Source organism: Globicephala melas, chromosome 1 (genome assembly GCF_963455315.2).
Source record: "Globicephala melas chromosome 1, mGloMel1.2, whole genome shotgun sequence".
NCBI classification, from domain to species: Eukaryota; Metazoa; Chordata; class Mammalia; order Artiodactyla; family Delphinidae; genus Globicephala; species Globicephala melas.
Window position 1 is genome coordinate 18,219,640 of NC_083314.1, and position 24,159 is coordinate 18,243,798.

The 24,159-nt window shown below is 38.6% G+C and overlaps 1 protein-coding gene across 1 annotated transcript in view; it reads right to left on the reverse strand.

The window, feature by feature from the left end:
- The window catches only part of RAB3GAP2 (RAB3 GTPase activating non-catalytic protein subunit 2), an 89,736-nt gene extending 69,464 nt beyond the window's left edge, over positions 1 to 20,272 (reverse strand). The window contains exons 1-2 of the mRNA XM_030868336.2: positions 20,034 to 20,272; positions 2,055 to 2,116 (exon numbers count right to left, since the gene is read on the reverse strand). Coding sequence (XP_030724196.1) covers positions 2,055 to 2,116; positions 20,034 to 20,148 — 177 coding nt within the window. The 5' untranslated portion in view covers positions 20,149 to 20,272. The remainder of the gene's footprint in view (positions 1 to 2,054; positions 2,117 to 20,033) is intronic.
- Positions 20,273 to 24,159: the final 3,887 nt, after the last annotated feature.

The window sequence follows — 24,159 nt, forward strand, 5'->3', positions numbered from 1 at the left end:
CGGTGAGAAAATAAATTTCTGTTGTTCAAGCCACCCAGTCTGTGGTATTCTGTTATGGCAGCCAAGCAGACTAACACAGGTACGAAATATCTATAGGAGAAGGACATTTGCCCTTTTCTATAAGAGAAGCCATCCTTAAAGTTCCAAAGCCTACCAGTGTCACAGACGCTTGCTTTCTTGGACGTGGCTGGCTACTGCTGATAACAGATACTAGAATATGCTTTCTTCCCTAAGCCCTCATTACAGCTGACACCTCAGAATCGAAATTAAAGAGGATTTCTCCTTCCTTAGAAAAGCCTTATCCAGACCCCTGGTACTAAATCTCTATGATTACAAAAGCCCTTTACTCTCGTTTGCCATAAAAATAAGAAACTACTCTCAAAGAGCTGACAGACTTCTGGGGATAAAAAGCACCCTAAAGTTTTTATAGTTGTCTGCTGGACTCAGTAGCAGCGAGTTGGCCTTCAGGTCGGCATTCGGTGGCAGTGGGTGGCAGTGGCTACTGCACTTTCCTCTTAGGTACCCTTCTCTGTGGTTCACCGACACACCACTGCAGCCCGCCTAAACGGACCAGAACACAACATGTCTCTAATGCCAGACTAATGAAGAATGAAAGCCTACTTTCTTCTGCTGGTCACAGTAACCACCACCCAATGGCAATTGATAGAGAAGCCTATCATTGTTTTGACAGTTACAGCACCCTGACACAACCATAAACTGACTTTACGACAGTCTGCTTTTTCCAGTCCTGGTCTCTCTCATCTTTAATGTGGCCAAGGCCCGCCAGGTGGACTCTGAAGGAAGGCAGGTTTTGAGTTTGCTGTCTGTCCATGACAAGAGAGAGTCGAAGTTCCCTCTCCATGCTGACTAGGTGGCTACACCTATTAACCTTGACTAGGGCGTGTACTTCTGCGTTTCACACATCTGCCAAAAGTTAACTCTGATTCTTGCCATGCCTCTGGAGCTGGCTGTGCCTTTGGACTTGTTCATCACCATAGCTGGTAGCAGAAATAACAGAAATCTTTTGCCTCAGCTTAGTAAACTTTTTAATAGTCCTGGTATAAAACATGTTTCTCAGCCAAACTTCATAATGATCCTATACATGGAAAGTTCTGGATGATGCTGCAGTGTAAGGCAGAGGTCATACCCTTTTCCCTGGCCACAGTGCCATTTATGTTCTCACCCACCAAACAGGCTCCCTTGGCAAAGATGTCTTGTTTTGAGGACAGGATCCAAATTCAAAGAAGCTCTCTTAAACACTGCAGGGTGACTTTAACATCTGAATAACCTCTGAACCCCACTGTCCTGGCCCACTTTTGTTGTCTTCCAAATACCCTCACCATGTACAAAAGACTGTGACAGGGTAAAGGGTTCAAACAGTTAGGAATGATTGCTACACCCAGAATTGTTGTCAACGAGGCCTAACAATACTGTTTCACTCGCCACATTTGCCAAATCCACAGTGTGGGCAAATCTGTCAAGACAAAGAGAACAACAAGCCTCCCTCATCCCTGAGGGCCACTTGTAAATATTCAAATTTTATCCGAATGAAAAAATATTCCACATGTAAGTAATTTCATGTGTTTTCAGAATGAGCAGAAGCATACTTCAGCTTTCAACTGAAACAGTTAAGATGCGTCATCCCCAGATTTAGGATCTCCTTGCCAATAAAGAGAAGACAACATACTTTACAGGTCAGATTTAAAGGAGGCCTGATAACACTTACACATTCTAACTAGGCTGTCATTGTCTACGTCACCCAGAAGCAGCTGAAACAGTGGAACATCAAAATGAAATACTGTAAAATAAACCAACACATGACCTTTATGAGTAGGAGAGGCACCCTATTCCATAAAGCAGCCAAGGTGAGCTTTAAAAACCAGAAATCAGATAGTGCAGTTTCTGATCACATGCAGACTAAACTTCAAATTCACAAAGCTCTACACCAGGCCTGCCTGATTTTAAAATGTTAACCTAACACTGAAATATGTCACCATCATTACAAAAGGAAAATGCCGCTATCAAAAAGCATGCACATGTTTACAAAGACTTACAGGTTCTTGGGGCTCTGTTTCTTCCCATGCTCCCCAACCATCATCTTCCCAGTTTGATTTACCTATTTTGAAAAAGATGAAAAGTGCTTACATGAAATATAGAGCTTAAAATATTTTAAAAACATTTCCTGTAAACATAATAGAATCAACCCCTGATATATAATAAGTATTATATAAATATAATGTTCATATTAAGGAAGAAAACAATGGTAAACTATACTAGATCAGGATTTTGCTCTATGTAATAACAACCGGGAAACATTTGACCTGAATTTCCAAATGTATGTAAAAGTGTGCAGGTTATTTGGACCTTAAGATACTGGACATCGAGTTTATTTACATTTAGATCAAACTGCAAACGTGACTTTAAAAGAATCTTAAAATGACAAATATTTGTTACTTAAGACATCAGACAAGTTAAATATACACAATGACCAAAAACATACCTAAAATTCCACACAGATATCTTTAAAAGTGTTTTAATAAGACAAGGTATCAAAGATAAAGAAAACTGAATTTTGAAACCAGATAGGTCTACTATTCACCACCTTTTCCTGATACTCTGTGATTTCTTATATGTGAGAACACTCTCTTGGATTAAAATAAGATGTTCAACCAACACTGCAACGGGGAATTAAAAATCCCAAAATTGATTTGGACAGTATGATCCCTTACAATGCTCGTGTTACTCATTTTTATATAATTATCTTTGAATTTATCTCACATCATATCAGAAGAGAAGGAATAAAACTATAATTTTTAAAGGAACTACTCTGAAACAAACAGTATACTTTATATGTATTACCTCAAATTAAATTAAAAAAAAAAAGTTCCCCCAAAATGTGAAAAGAGCAGGCAGTTGCCTAATTATAAGTTTAGGCCCCAGAATCAGATTACCTAGGTTCACATCCTGGATCCAGCACTTACCAGCTCTGCGACCTGGAGCAAGTTACCCTGTACCTATAAGTTTTAGTTCTCTTACCATAACATCATGGAAAACAACAGTACCTAGTGGGGTTGCTGTGAGAGTTTAAACCAGACAGCACACGAAAGTCCTCAGTGCCTGACACATAATAAGTTCTCAATGCTAGTCATCAGGATTTAGCTATCAAAATACTACAAAATATAAATAAAATACTGTATTTAAACCAATCAGCTTCAAAATTCTGGGGGAAGAATCAACTTAAAAGATGGGACTGAACCTGTTATCTAGGATGCTGACAGTAGGAAAGAAGGCCCGCGTACCGCAAAAAACAAAACAAAACAAAACAATTTAACAAATGTTCTGTTAAATACCATGTGCCAAACCCTGTAGGAGAAACACAGAAAACCACAAACATATGAACTCCTTTTCTTGAAAGAATTTGTGATCTAGTGTAGGAGAGAAACAAACATGTAACAGCCATGGTGAGTGCTGTAATCGAATACTATGGGAACTCAGATGAGGTAGTGACAGAGATGAAAAAATATAGTGAGGAGTCATCTTCAACTAAGTCTTTAAAAAGTGGCTAGGAACTTTTCAAAGGCAGAGGCAAAAAAATGCCATTTTCAGATAGGGGTTATCACATAGCAAGTAACATTATTCAGCATTTCTATATGCTTCAATGCTTTATAGACATTAATTCACATAAGCATGACAAGGATCTTTTATCACCCCCTTTTTACAATGAGAAATACAGATTACCTCGTTTACGTAACTCTACCAAGATGACAGAGGATTAAGTGGCAGAATGGGGTTTGAACTCAGGTCTGCCTGAATTCCAAAGCCCAAGCTAGCAAGTATTCTGCTATACTTACTCCTACGGCTTATAAAGAAGGATAAGATTAGGAAACAGCGGGGCTTGCAAATAAGGTCAAAAGCAAGATATTTATTATTTTAAAGGGGAAGTATTCCCTTGATATTCAGACCTGTAAATTTTTTTTGTAACTTGGAAAGTTACAGTTTGCTCTTCGGCAATCTAATTCCGTTAGGCAATCTCTTTATTCTGCTAATTTTTCCACTGCACCAAAAACAACTGTCTTATTGTGGGCTGATGGCAACTAGGCCATCCCATTTATACGCGTCTAGAAAATGCTCTCTCTCGTGAGAAGCAAAGACCCAGTAAAGCTTATCACTCTAAGGTCCACAATTCAATGTTAAAATTGCTATAAAAATATTTATCAAATTACCACAAATCTTTGGGAGACCATGCAGCATTTAAAGTACTTCATAAAGGTCAGCTACTCACTTATTTATTCATTCATTCACTCATTCATTCATTCAACAAACACAGCACAGCACCTCTTCTGTGTTGGGCCCTGTGCTAATTAAGTGCTGGAGATACAAAAGCAAATAAGCCTTCAAAGAGCTTGGTTTGTGCACATAACCTTGTTGAATGCTGTACAAAAGAAAACTATGAAAAATGTGTTATTTCTCTTCCATATTGGTATAAAAAGTACCTGACTCAATTCACAAATGACTCACAGGATCGACAGAAGACAGCAGGAATTTGGATTTCCTGCCCCTGCAGAGACCCAGTTATCTCCTGACAGCGCAATTCAAAACAATCCAATCGGGACCAGAAAGACCTTGAGAAATACCTTCTTTTTACAAAATACTTGTGTTCATGACAGTTTACCCATACCTCAATCCCTCTGACTGGGGAATTTCTATTAACAAGACAAAGAAAATTTGATCAGGCATCTCCCACTATCACAGGAATACATTTCCCAAAGAGGTCACAGTACAAACAGAGGTCAAAGGAAGGTGAAACAGAACTGACTCAGATAGGTTAAAGATGTTTCTGAAGGCTGGTCTAGAATTCTATTTATAATCCTGTAAGAAAATGCATTCCAAATTCTAGTCAACCTAAAAATGGGAAACATTAAAAAAAACAAAAACGGAAATAGCTGCAGATTTGGTACTACCCTTGTGGCTATTTCTACTCAGTGCCAGTGCTAAAAATTTTGCAGCCTCCTGACTTATGTTGAAAATCATTTGATACTGTTTTGCAGGCTGCTATTTGACAGCTATTATTGTCGACTGGTAAAAAGTGTCAAAATCTCAGCACTTTACCAAGGTTATTTCTTATGCCCTCAAAATATGCAAGCAGATCAAGCACATTCTTAAAAAAAAAAAAAAGTTTATACTGAAAAAATAGCCGCTGAATGTCTGATAAAGTTGCCGTTCATGTACAGAATTTTATTCAGGCAGTCCTGAATTTTATTCAGTTCTATGAGGGATGGTATTCTTCAATCCACATCATCATCAGTGTATTTTAACTGATCACTGATCAAGGTTGTTGATGATCACAGCAACGTGTCTATCACTTGAGAACTATGCACTGTTTAATGTCAATACGGAACATCTACTGTAAAACCTTAAGATCTATAAATTTCTATGTACTCATGAAGAAATAAAACTAATTTACTTTTTGTTATCCAATTATGATTGTCTCTTGGAATAAATAGATCAAAATCTCCTATCGGCCAGGGTAATTTGAAAGTGCCAAGCTCTGGTATGACTTAAGAGGTAAGTCAGCTTAACAAAATGTACTATAGCGTATGGACACCAGGACATACAACTCTTTAGGGTGGTCAGGGTCCAATGTAAACATTCCAAAGACCCCACAAATCGCCAAATCACATTGGTATTGGCATTTACCTAGTTCACCTAATGAGCCAAGTGGCAATCACTTCAGTCAAAGGCTAAGCTATAAGTTACGGGGTAATTTTAAGCGTTTTTTCCCCCTCCATATATTAAATAAATAAGTAGCAACCATCCAATCTCCAGAAAGCAATTCTTTAAATGACACTGTCATCAACTGCCTGTATCCTTTATTTTGCTGAAGTCCAATTCAGCAACATTGATCAGAATATTAAGAAAATGGCATCCATGTTCATTGTCTTTGTAAAACCAGGGTTACAGTCTCTTCTGCAGATTCCCCTCTCTAGGTAGCCTTAAAATGTCTGCAAGGAAGAGACTAAAATAATGAATTAGGGATGACTGAAGTTTCAGGGTTGACCCCATTCTGAAAACGTGAGGCAGATCGTCCACGGATCACGCTCTGAGGAACTCTAGCTTCAAGGATAAATTTCAATGCCAATCTAATCTCCTTTTTCCTTTGCCTGCCCTCACCCTTGTTTCTGTTCTTTCACTTCAGTTAGACTCTTCACTCACTGGTGGGCAGTCCTTAGCAGCAGTACAATAAATATAAAATGCAAGCCACACATGCCATTTTAAACTGACTAGTAGCCATAGTTTAAAAGCAGAAACAGGTGAAATTAATTTTAATAATACATTTTATTTAATATGATATAGCCAAAACATTATTTCAATATGTAATCAATATTAAGTTATTCATGAGATATTTTACATTGTTTTCTTTGATCCTAAGACTTCAAGATCTGACATGTATTTTACACTTAGAGCACATCTCAGTTTGGACCAGACGTGTTTCAAATGCTCCACTGCACATGTGGCTCTTGGCTACAGTCTGAGACAGCACAAGTCTAGAACAACTCTTAGGTCTCTGATATCATGTTACACGATTTGATACCCAGCTTTACCCCTGAAGAGTCATATGTCCTTGGGCGATTTAATCTCTTCCCTCTCAGCTTCCTCTTTAGCAAAATGGAGTTAATAACTGTGCTTGGCACATATACACCCTTAATGGCTGTTAAAATGATTACTCTCCAAATACAGCACCCTCATTCCTCATTCTTACTCTCTGCCTTTGCCTATCCCATATTTGTCAACTAAAATGCATTCCCATTTGTCTCCACCTCTCCAAATCCAACTTCTCCTTCAGGACTCGGATTAATTCCTCATGACGTTTTCTTGAACCCACCAATGATCTTGTGAAACCATAGCATTTGATTATATTTTTCTTTCAGAACTTAATTATAAACTGCGTTGGGTCATTTATTGCATTGTTAACTTGTTTATCATAAATGTACATCTTGTCGATACAATTAACCATTAAGCCTTGGAGGACAGGGAATATGTATATTGTGTGTGCGCGCAAACTCTTACACACACACATATATAAGTATCTTCAAGGACACTATAAGTATGTAGCAAATATTTATATCCATTTAGAATATAAATAAAATGACCTTCTCACCCAAATGTTTCCCCATATATCCCTTTATAGGGATCAAAGCATCAAGATTTAAATTAATATATTTAAATATAGTAACCAAATCAGATGCTGATTCTAAACCTTTTACATTTCCAAAGAAATACAAAAACACTTTATTTTTTATAAATTTTATATACTCAGACTTTATATCCCAGATCAAAACCATCTTTCAAATAAGCTTTCTATATAAAATTATAAATATATTTATTTTGATAATTCTCTGTTCCATTCAATTTTAGTAAGAAAAAAATGAAAAAACAATTCTTAGCTTTAGTTTTGATTAAGAATAGGAAAAATAGAGTATTTTTGTTCTAAGTCAAGTCTAAGTGGCAGAATTTGACTATGTAAAAAAAGATCCTCTAGAAATACAGTTCAAAATAGTTGGCCTGATACGGATTAATGGATCTTTATATTTCATAAACACACACACATACACAATGTATATTTCAACATTTCAAAACAACAGTGTATCATTACTTAAAAAAGATCCTGCATCGGGGCTTCCCTGGTGGCGCAGTGGTTGAGAATCTGCCTGCTAATGCAGGGGACACGGGTTCAAGCCCTGGTCTGGGAGGATCCCACATGCCGCAGAGCAACTAAGCCCGTGAGCCACAACTACTGAGCCTGCACGTCTGGAGCCTGTGCTCCGCAACAAGAGAGGCCGCGATAGTGAGAGGCCCGCGCCCCGTGATGAAGAGTGGCCCCCACTTGCCACAACTAGAGAAAGCCCTCGCACAGAAACGAAGACCCAGCACAGCCAAAATAAATTTTAAAAATAATAATAATAATTAAATAAAATAAATTTAAAAAAAAAGATCCTGCATCAATAAAGGAAAACCAACACATTCATTCAATTAAGTATGACTCTCAACCTAATTTTTTAGTAGGCTAGAAAAAAATAATTACAAAGAACACTGAGTCCCCAAATAAATTACCATACCATTTTAAAGGCAAAGAAAAAAAGAGAGAAAAGAACACCCACATCATTCTTGAATTCTGTCTGTATTCTATTATGCAAATATTCTTTTTGCCAATAGTGAATAAAACAGGTTATACTAAAAACAACTAAAATTGCCTATTGGAGACATCTAAAAATAGATCATGAAAATGCTTCCCTAGTCTTGTTACTTTAGTGCTATGACTCATGTGCCAGATGTTTGCTCCCAAAGCAGTCATTTTACGACTATATTACATCAGGACAGCATCAGCTATAAGCAAAATATTTCAAAGGTTCATGTTTTAACTGGGCTTTCCCACCTCATTTCCTGTACAACTTACTGGGAAAAAAATGGCATTTCCAAGTCCAAGAGACATTTCTGCTTAGTTTTGAATCTGTAACTTTTGGGGGGGGGAGGGGGGAGCAAACCATTCTTGAGGGGTGAGTTTCCTTTAAACTCTATTCTTTTCACATTCTTAATCATTTTTCCTTAAAATTCACAGATAATCAAGGATTGCACTGAGGATTCAATTTAAGTCTTTCAAGAAGTTTGCCAGTTTAGATTACTTTGTTAGTCGACCTAATCTGCTGAAATTACCTTTCACTTTTATTTCATACCACACCTTGAATCATACTTGCTCTCTATATAAATAAAATTCCTAAGCTGATCTCCAACCAACTGACATGATATATAGAGAAATAAAAACAAGCAAGATGAAGTCACAAGTAACAGTAACAAAAAGCAACTACCTCTTCATTGATTAGTAACTTGACTTTTCAATCCTTAACATTTTTTTTATACCTATCACTGAAGAGGACTATTTTGAACTGTCTAGAATAATTGGTAACATAAACATAAACTCTTGTTCTTACCCTTATCAAGTTAAATGTTTTGCCTGAATGAATAAAACCAATGACTTTAAAATATATTAGTAAAATGTAACTACAACTCCCTCTGGAGAGAATTTTTTCCCTGAGGAGAAGTGTAGATTATACTAGTATTAAAAAACTGTTCAGTTTCTCACTTGACAAATTATAGTCACTGAAACCTTCAAACAATAGAGAAAACACTGTAATTCAATCATCAAAAAATTATAGATGTCTTTTTTAGGGACATTTCCAACGAATGAATTATTCTACCAACAAAAGCTTAAATGAGAAATTCAACTGCTGCTTTCCGTAGGTCTATTCAATTTAAAATATACATTATTCTGATTTGCTTCTGAACAGTCTGTCCTCATAAACTGAGTATTGGTTTTTCATTTAACAAGAACTTGAAGCTAGAAAGGAAACTGAATTCTAGAAGTGGGCAATTAATTTGACAGTATTTGCTTTTTCCAATATGAGTATGTCAAGATCACAAAGTAAATGAGAAACTGAAATCCTTCGACGTTAGGAAAAGGAAAACTTAATCTCCCTGGTCTAAGAAAAGATCTTATTAGCGCTGAAGCAAATCCATTTCCATTCTTCTAAGACAAGAAAAAAACAGAGATAATGTACTTGTTTCTATAAAGAGCACGAACCTCTAGAACCTATGACTTGTAAATAATTCAGGGGATGTAACAATTTTAGTTGGCTCTTCTTGGCCAAGGCACAGGAAGCATCACATAGCAATACAAAGCCAAAAAAAGGACTAAAGAACAGAGAAGGCTTAATTTCCTATGCCTCAGAATTATTAATCTTTTTCTATTTCTAAGGAAATGGAAATGGGAATATAAATTTCAAATTAGCATATTCCTTTCAGCACATACAAATATGCAGCAATCTAAAATGACGAGGCCATCCCATTTTCAATAAGAAGGAGTTTCTTTCAAAACACCATGATTAAATCGGACTAGGTCTCTAAGGTCCCTTCCAGTTCTGGAATTCTAATGACTCCTGTTGTCAAATAAGTGGCCTCCTATATCACAGAAGAAGAATGTTCTGATAATCAAATCACAAAAGGACAGAACTGAAAATATTTTTAAGCAGAAATAGAGTGTATCCTCCTCCTCTAAAGTTTAAAAACTAAACATGCTTCCTTTGCTCAAAAACCTAAGAAATCTCTAGACCTATCTTGACAAAAGCAACAACAAAACAAAACAAATCTGTAGACTTGAAGAAATTTAATATGCCCTATTTTATTTTTCAAAGGAAGTCACTAAAGGCAATAATATATTACGTATATTAGATAGAACTTATATAATTCTTTCCTACCACTTCATAATTATGTGTTGATTTATTATATCCAAAGCAGCAGAAAATAATGTGAGGGAATGTAAATGAGGATGGAGGTACATAAACACTGCTCACCAAAGCTAATTTCTGCATATTCTAAAACCAATTCAGTATCTTCCTTCCTTCCTTCCTCTATTAGAACAGTCTAATATTCAATTATTGTCCCTGTGAGAAAACTTTCCTTATATTTAAGCTAAATTCTTGCAACACCAGCTTAATTTTGCTATTACTTGCTGCTTAAAAAAAAAATACAGATAAAGTCTGATAATTATCTTAGTATCACACAAGAACCACATTTCATTTATCAGAAGAGCAAAAATCAAAAAAACTGATAATACAGAAAGATGACAAGTAAGTGTGTAAATGGGCACTTCTGTTTACCATGGATAGGAATGAACCTGACCAATTTTGAGAGTAACTGGGCAACTATGATCAACAATTAAAATGTGAATTTCTATTATTCAGCAATTCCAATCCCAGAAATTTACATACAGAAATATTAGCATCATGGGTAAAAGCATATATAAGGATGCTTACTGGAGCATTGTCTTATAGCAAAAATATTGGAAATAATCTAAATATTCATTGATAGGGGAATGGTTAACTAAAACCTGGTAGAGTCTTCATTGGAATACTGTACAGACATTAGGAAAAAATGCTATAGAGTTATATATACAGCTTGAAAAGATGTTGACATTAAGTAAACCAAAAAAGTTCCAGCATATACATTTTACAAGAATGAGTCCATGATATAAAATTTAAAATAGATAAATAAAATACCCAAGCAGTATGTGTGTGTTTATTGTCTCAGCAGAAAGTCTGGAAGATTCTCACTAAGGTAGCACTTTATAATAGAACCTCCTGTAATGCTGGAGGTGTTCTTTATCTGTGCTGTCCAATTAGTTAGCCACTAGGTAGGTATATGTGGCCACTGCAATGTAACTAGTATGACTGAGGAACTGAATTTTTATTTAATTTCTATTAATTTACACTTAAATTTAAATAGCCACATGTGGCTAGTGGCTACTATACTGGACAGCATAATACTAAAGTTTTAACATTTGGAATGTGGGATGTGAGTAGCCAGAAGGTTGTTTATACGTCTGATTTTATAGACTTAAAAAAAATAAAAAGAGGCAATGTGATCATGGGTAATTATCTCTCTCCTGACCTGAGATTCTCTCTTCTGAGGAATTTATATGTGAGACTTATGCTCACATGATACAAAGAAAAGTGATCTGTGTTCAAGGGACTGTTTCTGGTCTTCTTTTCAAAGGAGGTATATGGCATGGCAGACACTGTAGAGTTGCAAGGATTCCCTCTCATGAGGAAAGTTCATTTAGGGTCTCAAAAGTCCCAAATGTCACTCAAAAATACTTGCTATCTTATAGTTCCAGGATTGTCACTGTGTAGACCATTAAGTAACATCTGAAGAATACCAAGCTAAGGAAAAGATTATCTCCCCTTTTGGGAGATACTGCAAAGGCCACCCAACTGGTCATTCTATTTCCACTTTCACCCACCATTCCCATTCATTCTCTTCTTTGCCGACAAAGGAATGTGTTTAAAATATTAACCTGGTTATCCTGTTTCTCGGCTCAAATTCTTTGCATAGGTTGCCACTGCTATAGCTAGCAAGTTTCAAACTCTATCACCACTGCTACTACCTTAGTCCTGTCTTTACTTCTGAAGGCCCTGATCTGGACTTGTATGAACATCTCCCAAATGGTCACCTACCTCTAGCTTTGAACTACCCAACCTTTTTCAGAGCCCCCAAATCCATTTCTCTGCAACTCAAATCTTGAAATGCTATACTTTTGCTTAAAACCACCAATGGTTACCCTCTGTCTATAGCAGAGATTCCCAGTAAACTGCAAATGGGTTACAGGTGAGCCAAGATAGATCCTCTCAGCTCTCAGGACAGCCAAGTAGGGCCTGGGACTACTGGAACCTCTAGCAGGTCACCTCCCACCATGAACAGCTTTGTTTTACATTTTATGACCCATTTCTTTACTACCACACTAATTTATATATTTTTATTATGTTAAAAACACATAACATAAAAATTATCATTGTAACAATTTTTAAGTGTACGGTTCAGTAATGTTAAGTATATTCACACTGTTATAAAACAGATCTCTAGAACTTTTCCATCTTGCAAATCTGAGACTGTAAAACCCATTAAACAAGACCCCTTTTCACCCTCTCCCTAGTTCCTAGTAACCACCATTCCACTTCCCGTCCTACCAACAGTGTACAGAGTTCCAATTTCTCCATATCCTTGCCAACACTTGTTATTTTCTGTTGTTTTTGTTTGTTTGTTTTGTTTTTGTTTAATAGTAGCCAAGCTGGTGATTCTCATGATTAGTGATATTGAGTATCTTTTCATATGCTTACTGGCCATTTCTATAACATCTTTGGAAAAATGTCTATTCCAGTCTTTTGCTCAGTTTTCACTTGAGTTATTTATTGTTGTTGGGCTGTAGGAGTTCTTTGTATTGATATACTGTGGATACTAATCCTTTATCAGATATGATTTGCAAATATTTTCTCCCATTCTGTAGGCTTTTTCACTTCGTTGATTGCAGCCTTTGATTCACAAAAGTCTTAAAGTTTGATATAGTCTCATTTGTCTGTTTTTGCTCTTGTTGCCTGTGCTCTTGGTGTTATATCCAAAAACTCACTGCCAAGTCCAATGTCATGAAGTTTTCCCCCTATGTTTTCTTCTAACAGTTTTATAGTTTTAGGTCTTATATTTAGGTCTTTAATCCATTTTTTGGTAATTTTTGAATGTGGTATAAGATAATGGTCCAAATTCATTCTTTTGTATTTGGATATGCCGTTTTCCCAACACGATTTGTTCAAGAGACTGTCCTTTCCCCATTGAGTGGTCCTGACACTTTGTCAAAAATCATCTGATCATATACACAAGGGCTTATTTCTGAGCTCTCTATTCCATTATCCTAGTTGTCTGTCTTTATGCCAGTACCACACACTTTTGATTACTGTAGCTTTGCAATATGTTTTGAAATTAGGAAGTAGAAGTACTCCAACTTTTTCCTCCTTCTTCAAAATTGTTTTCACTATTCAGGGCCTAGGTCTCACTTTTTATGCATGCTATGATGAAAAAAAAGAAAAAAGATTGGGAAGGACAGGCCTATAGAAGAATGTCTTCAAACTTTTTGATTATATACACCCCAAAAGAGTTTTTCAATAATATGGATCCCTTGCACAAAAAATGTAATTTCTGATATATTAAACATGGATGTTTCAATATAGATTTATATCATCCTTTTAAATTTATTCAGTGGATTCTAAATACTACTGGGAAATACTACCCACAAACACCCATTTAAAAAATATGATTATCTTCTCTAAGAGTAATTTTATAAGTCCTTTTTTCTCCTTGAATTCTTATTTCCATTCACTTCCTCCACAGAATGCTATTCTAATATAATACAGATATGTATCATCAGTCCAAAAATTTCTCTGCAAAAACAGATAAGAACAGAGAAAAAGCAGTTTTCTTGGGATCAAAGGCTCTAAGTATTAAGTTTTTTTTTACTTGACTTATTGCAATTATTATTAGAAGCAGATAACTGAGAAAAACAACATACATTATCACAAATGTTGACAAATAATTATTAAACATAAATAGCAAAAATTATTTGGAAGTCTCTTGTTGATGGATGGGGGAGTTTACGGTGCCTTAAAGGGGAGGTTTTTTTAAAATGCCTTGGAAGCAACTTACTATAATAATATTTGAAACGTGTGAGAGGTGAGCCTTTGTTTAGTAAACAGGAGACGGTACGGTGGGAAAGTTGGCACTTATATAGGTGCATCTGGAAGCTGCAGACTGGAATGCATCTGGAAGGTACGGTGGGAAAGTTGGCACTTACATAGGTGCATCTGGAAGCTGGACCTACTTAAAACTGTCTGTTTCCAAGTAAACTTTAGCAAATTTCCCTGTAATCCCCAAGGTAGTCTTACTTCCTTGCTACTGCGTAAAATCTAAACTTCTCTGCCAATCTCTCCAGCTTTATCCCACCATATCCCACTCTTCCACCAGAATTTACTATCTGCATCTTTCTGAACCCCGTGCTGTTTCACATCCCTTGCCTGACCATTTTCTCTCCACCTGATGGACAACTATTAAGACATGGTGAAAATATCAGTTCCTCTGTGAAGACTTTCCTAAGTCCCCTAAACAGCGTGAACCAACACTCCTTCATTCTCCAACTATCATGTGTCAAATTATAGCATAACACCTCTAACACTCATTTACTGGCTGAACGCTCCTGGAGGAGAGGGACCTATTTTATTTACCTTTAAGACTACTTTGTACATAGTACGTGCTCAATAAATATTAGCTGAATAAAGGAATTAGACTGTTCATGTGTCACTTTTGTCATGGACAAAAATTTATCTCTAAGATCCTCTTCCAATTTTAAATAGCTAATGAAATCCAATACCTCTATAAATTTTCTGAAATTCCTATAAATATTCTACTTTCAGATTACTTTTCTCTCCCCACTATGGTCACAAACAAAAGAAAGCATTTTCACTCAGTATAAAAAAGTGGGTACTTTACATCATTTATAATATCCCAAAGTGATTCCATGATTTTAGGTTATCCTAAAAAGCATACTTTTCTCAGTGATTGGACAAAAACGTGACTTTAATTGATGACTCCAAGGTAATCCTCTGTATGCTTTACCTTCTTCTATCTTTCTGATAAAAGAGGCAAGAGGGAAACCTGCTCCACCTCATTAGTATGGCAACAGAAAATTATTTTACTATTAGGTAAATTAATAGATCCACAATATTATACTTAAATTACCTCCAAATATTTTGATTCTCCCTCTCTGTACATGTCTTTCTTTCTTTCCTTCCTTCCTTCTCTCCTTTCTTTCACCTAACTCGATTATAAATATCAGACGGCTCTGGTATAGAAATCCAATCTCCCTGGAAATTATGTCACTGTAGGCCAGGTGGGGACACATACTATTGCCCATCTCCAAAATTTCAAAGTAGGAGACCAAATTTTATGTCTAAATAGATAGCACTAGATTGAGTAGAACCAATTATAAATATTTATCACTAATGTAAACACTGAGAAATAGTAGGGTTCAAGACCTCTTTTAAAGCAATAGAAGACAGTCTCATTTTATAATTGATGATACAAAGTAACGTAAAGTCATACTGTTATTCTCTGAGAATTCAAATATAGAAGAGTAGTATTGAGATCTGGGTGCCCAGGTACTAGGTATCACTATGTCAATGGCAGCTATCCATATTAAAATTAAAAAATTATTAAACTAATAGATACGTCTTCAAAATTATCAGTTGCCTTATATATCCTCTAGAGATGAGCTAGTATACGAAATTAAAACTATATAAGCTAAATAAAATGATCTCATGATTTCTACTGCCCAATAAAGTAATCATTTACAACACTAATAAAAAAAGTGAAGAAAAGCAAAGCAAACCACCACCATAACTTCATTTTTACTCTAAATTTTCACCCTCACAAAAGTTTAGGTTCAGGTTTTCTTAATGATGAGCTTTCCAAAGCCTGATGTTTTGTAAAAGATGGCCTGGAGTGAGTACTGAAATCTGTAGTCCCAGTCATTTCAAGAATTCCAAGTAAACCATCTACAATAGGACAAGCTATTTTTCTGATTTTCATTTCTGAATTACAGCACCATTCTAACTGTAAAATACAGATTTGGCAAAGGGGCTCACCGGTAAAGAGGTTCTTTCTCCACTTTTTTTCTACTTGAATCGCTGGTAGCCACAATAATACCAACACACATATGCCTAAGAATTTTATTTAAAAGGATAATAAATTAAATCATATTTGCAAACCCATAGGCATATTATAAATTAATCTAGATGTTTGGGGTATGATTATATTCCCAAATGCCTGGATCAAGTTCATCGCCTAAGGCTACCCTTCATTGTGTGACCTTGGACAAGTATTCAATCTGTTGGTACCTAAATTTTAGCATTTATAAATGTGCCATGCAATGTGGTAGCCACTAGCCATATCTGACTATTTAAATTTAAATTAATTAAAACTAACTAAAATTAAAAATTCAGTTCCTCAGTAGCGCTTGCCACATTTCAACAGCTAGTTCTGGCTAGAGACTACCATACTGGACAGTATAGGCTTGGTGATGAAAAATAAACAAGATGAAATGATTTCGAGTAACAAATGAGAACAAGGGAGTAGGGGTGACTGTTTTAGACTGGATGGTCAGAAAAGGCCTCCCTGAGATGTTGAGACTTGAACAAGATGCACCGAGGACGCAAGGACCTGCACAGAATATCCAACGCAGGGACAAGGGCAAGGACAAAGGCCTCAGGCACGAATGGGCTGGACTGGTTTAACAACCAGAAAGTGTGTAGGAAGCGTAAGGAATGAGGAGAGAAGAGTATGAGGTGCAAGAAGTGGCAGGAAGCAGGGCCTCAAGGGCCTTGTAAGCCATTTGAGAACTCTGGATTTTATATTAAGTGCAATTGAAAGACACAGAGGGTTACAGAGAGAGGACTGTTATGATTATGTTGTCTTTAAAAGTTCACTCTGACTGCTTTTGGGAACTAACCATAAGAAACCATTAAAATGTCTACAAATTACAAGAAACCATTAAAAAGTCTACAAATAATAAATGCTGGAGAGGGTGTGGAGAAAAAGAAACCCTCCTACACTGTTGGTGGGAATGTAAATTGGGGCAGCCACTATGGAAAACAGTATGGAGGTTCCTCAAAAAACTAAACATAGAGTTGCCATATGATCCAGCAGTCCCACTCCTGGGCATTTACCCAGACAAAACTATAATTTGAAAAGATACATGCACCCCATGTTCATAGCAGCACTACCTACAATAGCCAAGACATGGAAACAATCTAAATGTCCACTGACAGATGAATGGATAAAGATGTGGTATGTATTTATATATACAATGGAATATTACTCAGCCATTAAAAAGAATGAAATAATGCCATTTGCAGCAACATGGAGGGACCTAGAAATTATCATACTAAGTGAAGTAAGTCAGAAAGAGAAGGACAAATACCACATGATATCACTTATATGTGGAATCTAAAATATGACACAAATGAACATATCTACAAAACAAAAACAGACTTACAGATATAGAGAATAGACTTGTGCTTGTCATGGGGGGCAGTGGGGAAGGAAAGGACTGGGAGTTAGGGATTAGTAGATGCAAACTATTATATATAGAAAAAAAAAAGAAAGAAAGAAAAGAAACCAAGAGTAGAAGCAGGAAGATCTGTTAAAAGAAGACTAGTGCCATTGCCCAGGTGAGAGAAGATGGTGGCCTGGACCAGAGGAGTGGGAATGGGATAGAGAAAATGTGTCCATGCTCTACATCCCCTGTCTACAGTCCTGTGTTCACCATCCTTCACAACCTGGCTCCTTGAAATAGGCAACTTCACTTTTTAACTCCTCAATATCTGGTAAATATGCTTTCTGCCCCCAACCCTTCCACTGAAGCTGTCCTAAGGTCCCAGTCACCTCCACCTTCCCAAAGCCAATGAGCCCTTTTCCATTCTTATCCTAGCTGACCTCTGCTGCATTTGCAACTGCTGACCACTCTTCCCTTCATCAAATCCTCTCTCAATTCTGGGGCATTACTCTCACCTGGGTTTCTTCTCTTTCTGTTACTCTTTCTCAGTCTTCTTCCCATTAATCTCTATTTGACTCTTAAAACTTCAGTGCTCCTCTACGGTTACATCTTCAGTCCTGCATTCGTTTCACTATATTCATAACCCTGGAGACTGACTGACACGTTTTGCTGGTAGCTCCCAAATTAATGCCTCTGGCCCAGGGAAACTTACTAAGTTTTAGACCTGTTCTACTAGACTCACTGCATACATTTAAAACTGGACAAACTGCAAACATTTAAGATGAAAAAGGTCCAAAACCTATTTCCTTCATTCCCCTTCATGAGAAACCCTTGCCCGAGCCAAAAGCCAAAGGCATCCTGCACTCCCTCTCCCTCACCAGCTGCAACCCCTAGCACCAGATCTTCATTAGGTCCTGTAGACTCGACCTCCTTAATATCTTTCTAATCTAGCTCCTGCTCTCAAGTCCTGCTGAAGCTACTTTAGTTCCAGCTCGTGTCACTTCTGCATGGATCATTGGAATAGCTTCCCAACCAATTTCCCTGCTTCCTATCTCTCCTCCACACTGCTGTCAAAGCACAAAACAGGTATTCAAAACTTTGTTGATTACATTAAGTACCATCTGACCACGTCATTCCTCTGCTTAATGTCTTTCAGATGCATCCCACTCCTTTCAGAAGGCTTGGGATCAAGCTCCTTATTACCTTTACAGCTCACCCCCGCAACCGTTTCCCTCATATTCTCCTCTTCAGCCATTCAGCCTTTCTTAGCTCTCTAAATAGCATGCCATTTCAGGCCTCCCTTCCTCTGCATATGCTATTACCTCTCCCTTATTCATCTAACTACTACTTCAAAGGTAGGCCTAAGTACCTCCAATTCAAGGAAGTATCCCCTTGTGCCATATATATATATAATCACGCTATACTGAGATATATATATAAATTAACAAGGGGTTAATTTACTTGTCCCAGCAACTTATAAGCTCTTAGATGGCAGAGACCACCAACCGTATTTGATGTGCAGCACTACTGACTGGCACAGAGTAAATATTCATAAGTAGGTTTGATTTGATAGCTTCTAAATTTTAAAAAAGGGGAGGAGCTTAGTTAGTGGGCCTTTCATCACCATTCCAGTAGAGCACAAAGTAAAAGCACTATACTGCAAAGCCAAATGTGCTTTGGACATATGGCTTTGTAGTAGAGCGGAAATACGAAGAAACCAAACACACAAAACACACCGTTTCAATAGGAGAAATGTAGGAAATTCTGAGGAACTATGCAGTAGCCAATAAACCAGACTTGGGATCTTATACTACGTGGACAAGTCACACTGTTTGATGATAATAAAAGGCGGACGGTTTCTCATCTCAATAAAGCAAATTAACTTTTCACGGCCATGCTACTGTAACTTTAGTTCCTGATGCGGATTCTCGCTCCCCGACAGGTTATTTTCCTTTGTTGAGAGCCGCCTACTCGCCACCCTAGGAGTCTCTCACTTGTCAATCACTTATTCTCTAAATCTGAATGAGAGGAAAGGGGAGGGAAGAAGGGAGAGTGTGGGCGATGATAAACCCTTTCGGGAGGGGAGGTAGCAGAAGGCCACAGTCCCAGGCATAGAAGAGCGTAGGGGTTGAGGAAAAACGAGGCTAGAGCGCTGACAGCTGGCAAGGAATGGGGAGGAGGATGCGATCGCGGAGCAGGCAGTGTTAACAGGGGACCCCGGGTTGGAGGGAGGGAAGATGGAGGAGAGACAAGTAGGAGTTGGGCGTGGGGAAGTGGGATAGGTAGAGACCAGATGAAGCAAGACGCAGTGTATGGCCAGAGGGCGGAGTGGCTTAGGCGAGAGGAAGACAGCAACGACGCAGCCAGGGCGGGCGGAGGCGGCTTCAGGACGAGGAGGGCAAGGGATCCGCGCAGAGAGAACAAGGGAGGCGCGGGGGCAACTAGGAGCCGCGGGGTAGAAGGGGCGGAGCGGGTGGGAGGCCCGACGCAGCCTAGCAGGTCCTGCGGGCGGAGGCGGGGAAGGGAGCAGCGAGGCGGGGGCACTTACTGGGGTCCCTCTTCACGGTGCAGCTGGGGTTCTCCTCCCGCAGACGAGGGAAGAGGAAGTCCCGGGCGGCCTGGAGGTCCTGGAAGGTGCAGAACTGGACAATGGAGCAGGCCATGGCTCCGGGGAACCCTGTTCGGGCATTCACCTTACCTCACCACACCCTGCCCCCCGCCCCCCCCGCCGCCGCTACAGCCGCCACCGCGGAGCCTGAAGAGCTTTCGCCACGCAGGGACGGGGAAACAAAACCGGAAGCTGTCAGCACCCTCGGGTCCGCCGCCCAGGCACTGCGCATGCGCGGGACGGCCCAGGTGCCCAGGCTGCTGCGGCCCGGGTCACGTGACCAGCGGCGGCCAGCGGGGTGTCTAACGTTGAAGCAGAGGCTGGGAGCCGGCTTTAGTCACAGTTCTGCGCTTGCACCCGGGATTGATCCCTTTTATTCATTCTGGCTGTTAGCCAGAGATGATCTAATTGGACGTTGTCCGCGCCGGCCTTTGATTCATTTAACCGAGCTTCTTGACGTCCTACTATTGGCATGATCTTGATATTTCAGAGAATAATCCCTGTTAAGCTACTGGCAGGCCAGTGGGGGACAGTATCACGCTAGTATCTGAATCTGAAAAGATTAATTTCCCTTCTGGAAATCAGCCCCCTCAAGCCTAGCTTTAAATGCTCCTCCAGCAAATCCTCTTGTCATCCTGTGCACGCCTAATATAGAACGTGTTATACGGTATTGTAGTCATGTTTTCGACATGCATTTTCCCTTTCATTCATTCGTTCACCCATCCATTCAACAAATACATTGCTCCTCTTTTCTATGTCAGCCACGCAAGGCGTTGAGTATAAAGCAAAGAACAAAAGAGATGAAATACTTGTTCCATGGAGCTCAAAATTCTAGTGGCTGACACGGGTAGTAAGCGATTATTTACTCACCTATTTAACTCAAATTGTGATAATGCCAGGAACGAAAGAAGTAAGTTCAAAGTGCTGTGACAACATAACAGGGAACCTCACCTAGTTGTGTTTTTTTTGCTTTGTTTTGCTGGGGTGGAGGTGGAGCGTTGCCAAGATCAGGAACAGACTTCATTATAAGCTCCTGAAGGCTGGGATGTCATTTCGTGCCCTTTATATCCTGTGTATAGCACAAGACGTGGCACATAGCTCAATAAATATTTGCTGGAGGAATAAATGGAATGTGTACATAAAGTAAATAGAACAACCCGCTTCTTTTACAAAGCACTATATATTTTTTAGAGTATTTTTCCACACATTGTCCAATTAGGTAGTCACAATGCCATCCTGAAAAAGTGTGTCTTATCTCATTTTTTTAACGAAGAAATTTATCTGTGTGTCTCTGAGAAGACTCTTTAAGTCCATTTAAATGATTTTTCTAAAAAGTAAAAACCAAAAAAGATAACATTCCTTCTTGATCTTGTAAGGGGTCACATGAAACTTAGATCTGGATTATGTAAACCGTCAATAATACGTCATTTGATGTACAGTCTTCTGTCTCAAAAAACACTTATATAACTGTGCCTGGACTTCTAACTGGCGGAACAGTTCTCAGAGCTTTCTGAGATGCTCTTCCCGGGTTATAATCCTGAAATGTGGCTCAAATAAAAATTTCCATTTCTTTCTTAGATCAATGGATTAATTTTTGTTGCCCAAAGGAATTATTTTAATGTTAGCAAAAAGAAATGTAGACACGAACTTTCCAAAGGAAACCTAAAGTGGTCGTCTACTTTGTACAACAGAAAAATGGGATGGAAATAAATTGAAGGCAAATAGATGAAGTCCAGAGCAATTCATTTCTGTCAGATCTGTGTGCCCACTCAGTCCTAGTAATATAACAACTGTGATTTAGTGCCCAGATTCCTACTGCATTAATTTGTTTCTAAAATAGAATGATTTTCATAAAATAGGATAATTTCTATGTTATCAGATGAACAGGGACCAGTTCTTTACCTCTAAAATATATGGTTGGTTTAGATGTGCTACAAAGTTCCTTCAGCATCAGAGAGCTATAATTCTAAAATCAAAACCTGTAGAAAAGGGAAGCTTTCACTGCTTCCTTTTTCCATCTGAAAAAATGCAGTGCTTCCTCACATCATCCAGCCCTGATGATTAAACCGTAAAATATGGCGCCAAGACCAAACTAGAATAAAATTTTAATTTAGATTCTTAGTTTTACATGATGACTAAAGAACACATGATACTTTTGGAAACGACACAGTGTCATTCCTTGAAAACCCTTCAAGTTCCTATTCAGGTAAATGCATTTTGTGGAAGTAACTGCCCTTCGCTGATTCAGCTGGTCTTTGTTCTGCCCTGAGGCATTCATATCTCTTGCGTGGGGGACACTGAATTTCATTACTGCTCGGTTTCAATGGTGAAATCCCTGACTTCCTTCCAAGTAGTACTGAAAAGACTCATTCATGAATGTTTTTAAGGACTTTAAATACCCTTCACAGAAATTACCTCATATTCATGAACTGAACTCTTCCCCCCGGGGAAGTTCTAAAGCGGCAGGGGGATGCCTCTGGAGTTCTGCTGCCATGGTTTCTGTGGGGCGTGGGAGGATTGTGTTACACACTGAATATCACTAACCACACAGCCCTAAGAAAGCACACTGCAGAAAATGGGCAGGCTTTCCATATCCCAGCCTAGACAGTGTCTCTCTAAGGTTTGACTTCAGAAGCTAGGAAGAGACTGTGACCAAACAATCGCAAGAGGGGACTAATGTGAACTCTCTCCGATATTTGTTATTGTGAGTTAGAGCATGGATAACTGTCTTTAAAAGAGAGATACTCGCTGAGCATTAAAGGCTTGGACTTGCCAGTCTTTTAACAGCAGCCAGAGGCTGAAGGTGTTGAGAGACAGGGTGGGCAGCAACGTGTGAAAAAAAGAGCAACGGACTTGGAGTCAAGAGACCTGATTCTGTCTCAGCTAGGCCTCCTCATAGGTCACATGAACTTGGGCAATTCATATCACCTTGCTGGGCCTTAGTCCCTTGAGCTATGAAATGAGAAGAATGGAGTCTGAAGCCCATCTCAGGGATGTGTAGGTTTTGGTAAGAAAATGGGAAGGAAAAGTTCTCGGCATTGGAGTTGCTCAAAAGGACGGGTCTATGTAGACACCCTACTAAGGGGCCTGGGTGGGCAGGAGTGAACAAGAAGGCACTGAGCATCTGTAAGTGAAATAAAGGAGAGCGGAAAAAGGGAATATCTTGAAGCACTGAAGCCTTATGTCATAGCTGTGCTGAGGGTCATCCTTGAACTGAACTCTGAATTCTGTGAGCGGAAGCAAAGGCTGTACACAACTCGTTTTTCTTCAGCAAACATCCACAGAGGATAACATCTATCTTACTACACTAAAGATACTGTTGTGAGCACAGGGAGGTGATAAGAATGAGTCCTCCAGAGACTCAGTGCCTAACCAGGGAAACAGACAAGCCCAAATAGCTCTAAAAAGCAGAGTGTGATGAGTACCATGGGTGACTTTCGGTGCTCATAAAGTGCTGTGGGAGAAATAAGGGGGAGATTCATTTTGATTCCTAGGCTTGTCCTGTGGAAAGGGAGTAGTGGGGAAAGAGTTATGAAAGGCGATAAACAGATTGGTTCCACATTAGCGAGAACTTCAAAGTCCAAATACTAGAATCTGAACTTTATTCTCTGTGCAAGGTGTAGCCAATTGAAGATCTTTTTTAGAAGAGGTAGGACATGATGGGTAGCAGTACGTGGCATGACCGACAGCAGAGAGACACCTCAAGATAACATAACATTATTCTAGATGAAAAGTAATGGCAATGAAAATGATTCTGGAGCCGGAATCAATGGATTTTTGGTATATGATTAGATATGGATGGTGGGGAGGGAAGACGAGACTCAAGATGGTGTTGAGGTGTTCTGCTGAGGAACTGGAGAGATGGCAGTGTCATGTCAGCGACCAAGAGGGAGAAGGCAAAAGGGGGAATGGATTAGGGTGCAGATAGGAATAGGCTGAATTCAGTATCAGAGTTGTTGAATTCGAAGTGTCTATGGAAGATCTAGGTTAAAACAAACAAACAAACAAACATGGTTTTTATAAACAGAAGTTAGAAATGTGGGATTAGAGAGGCCATCCACAGGAG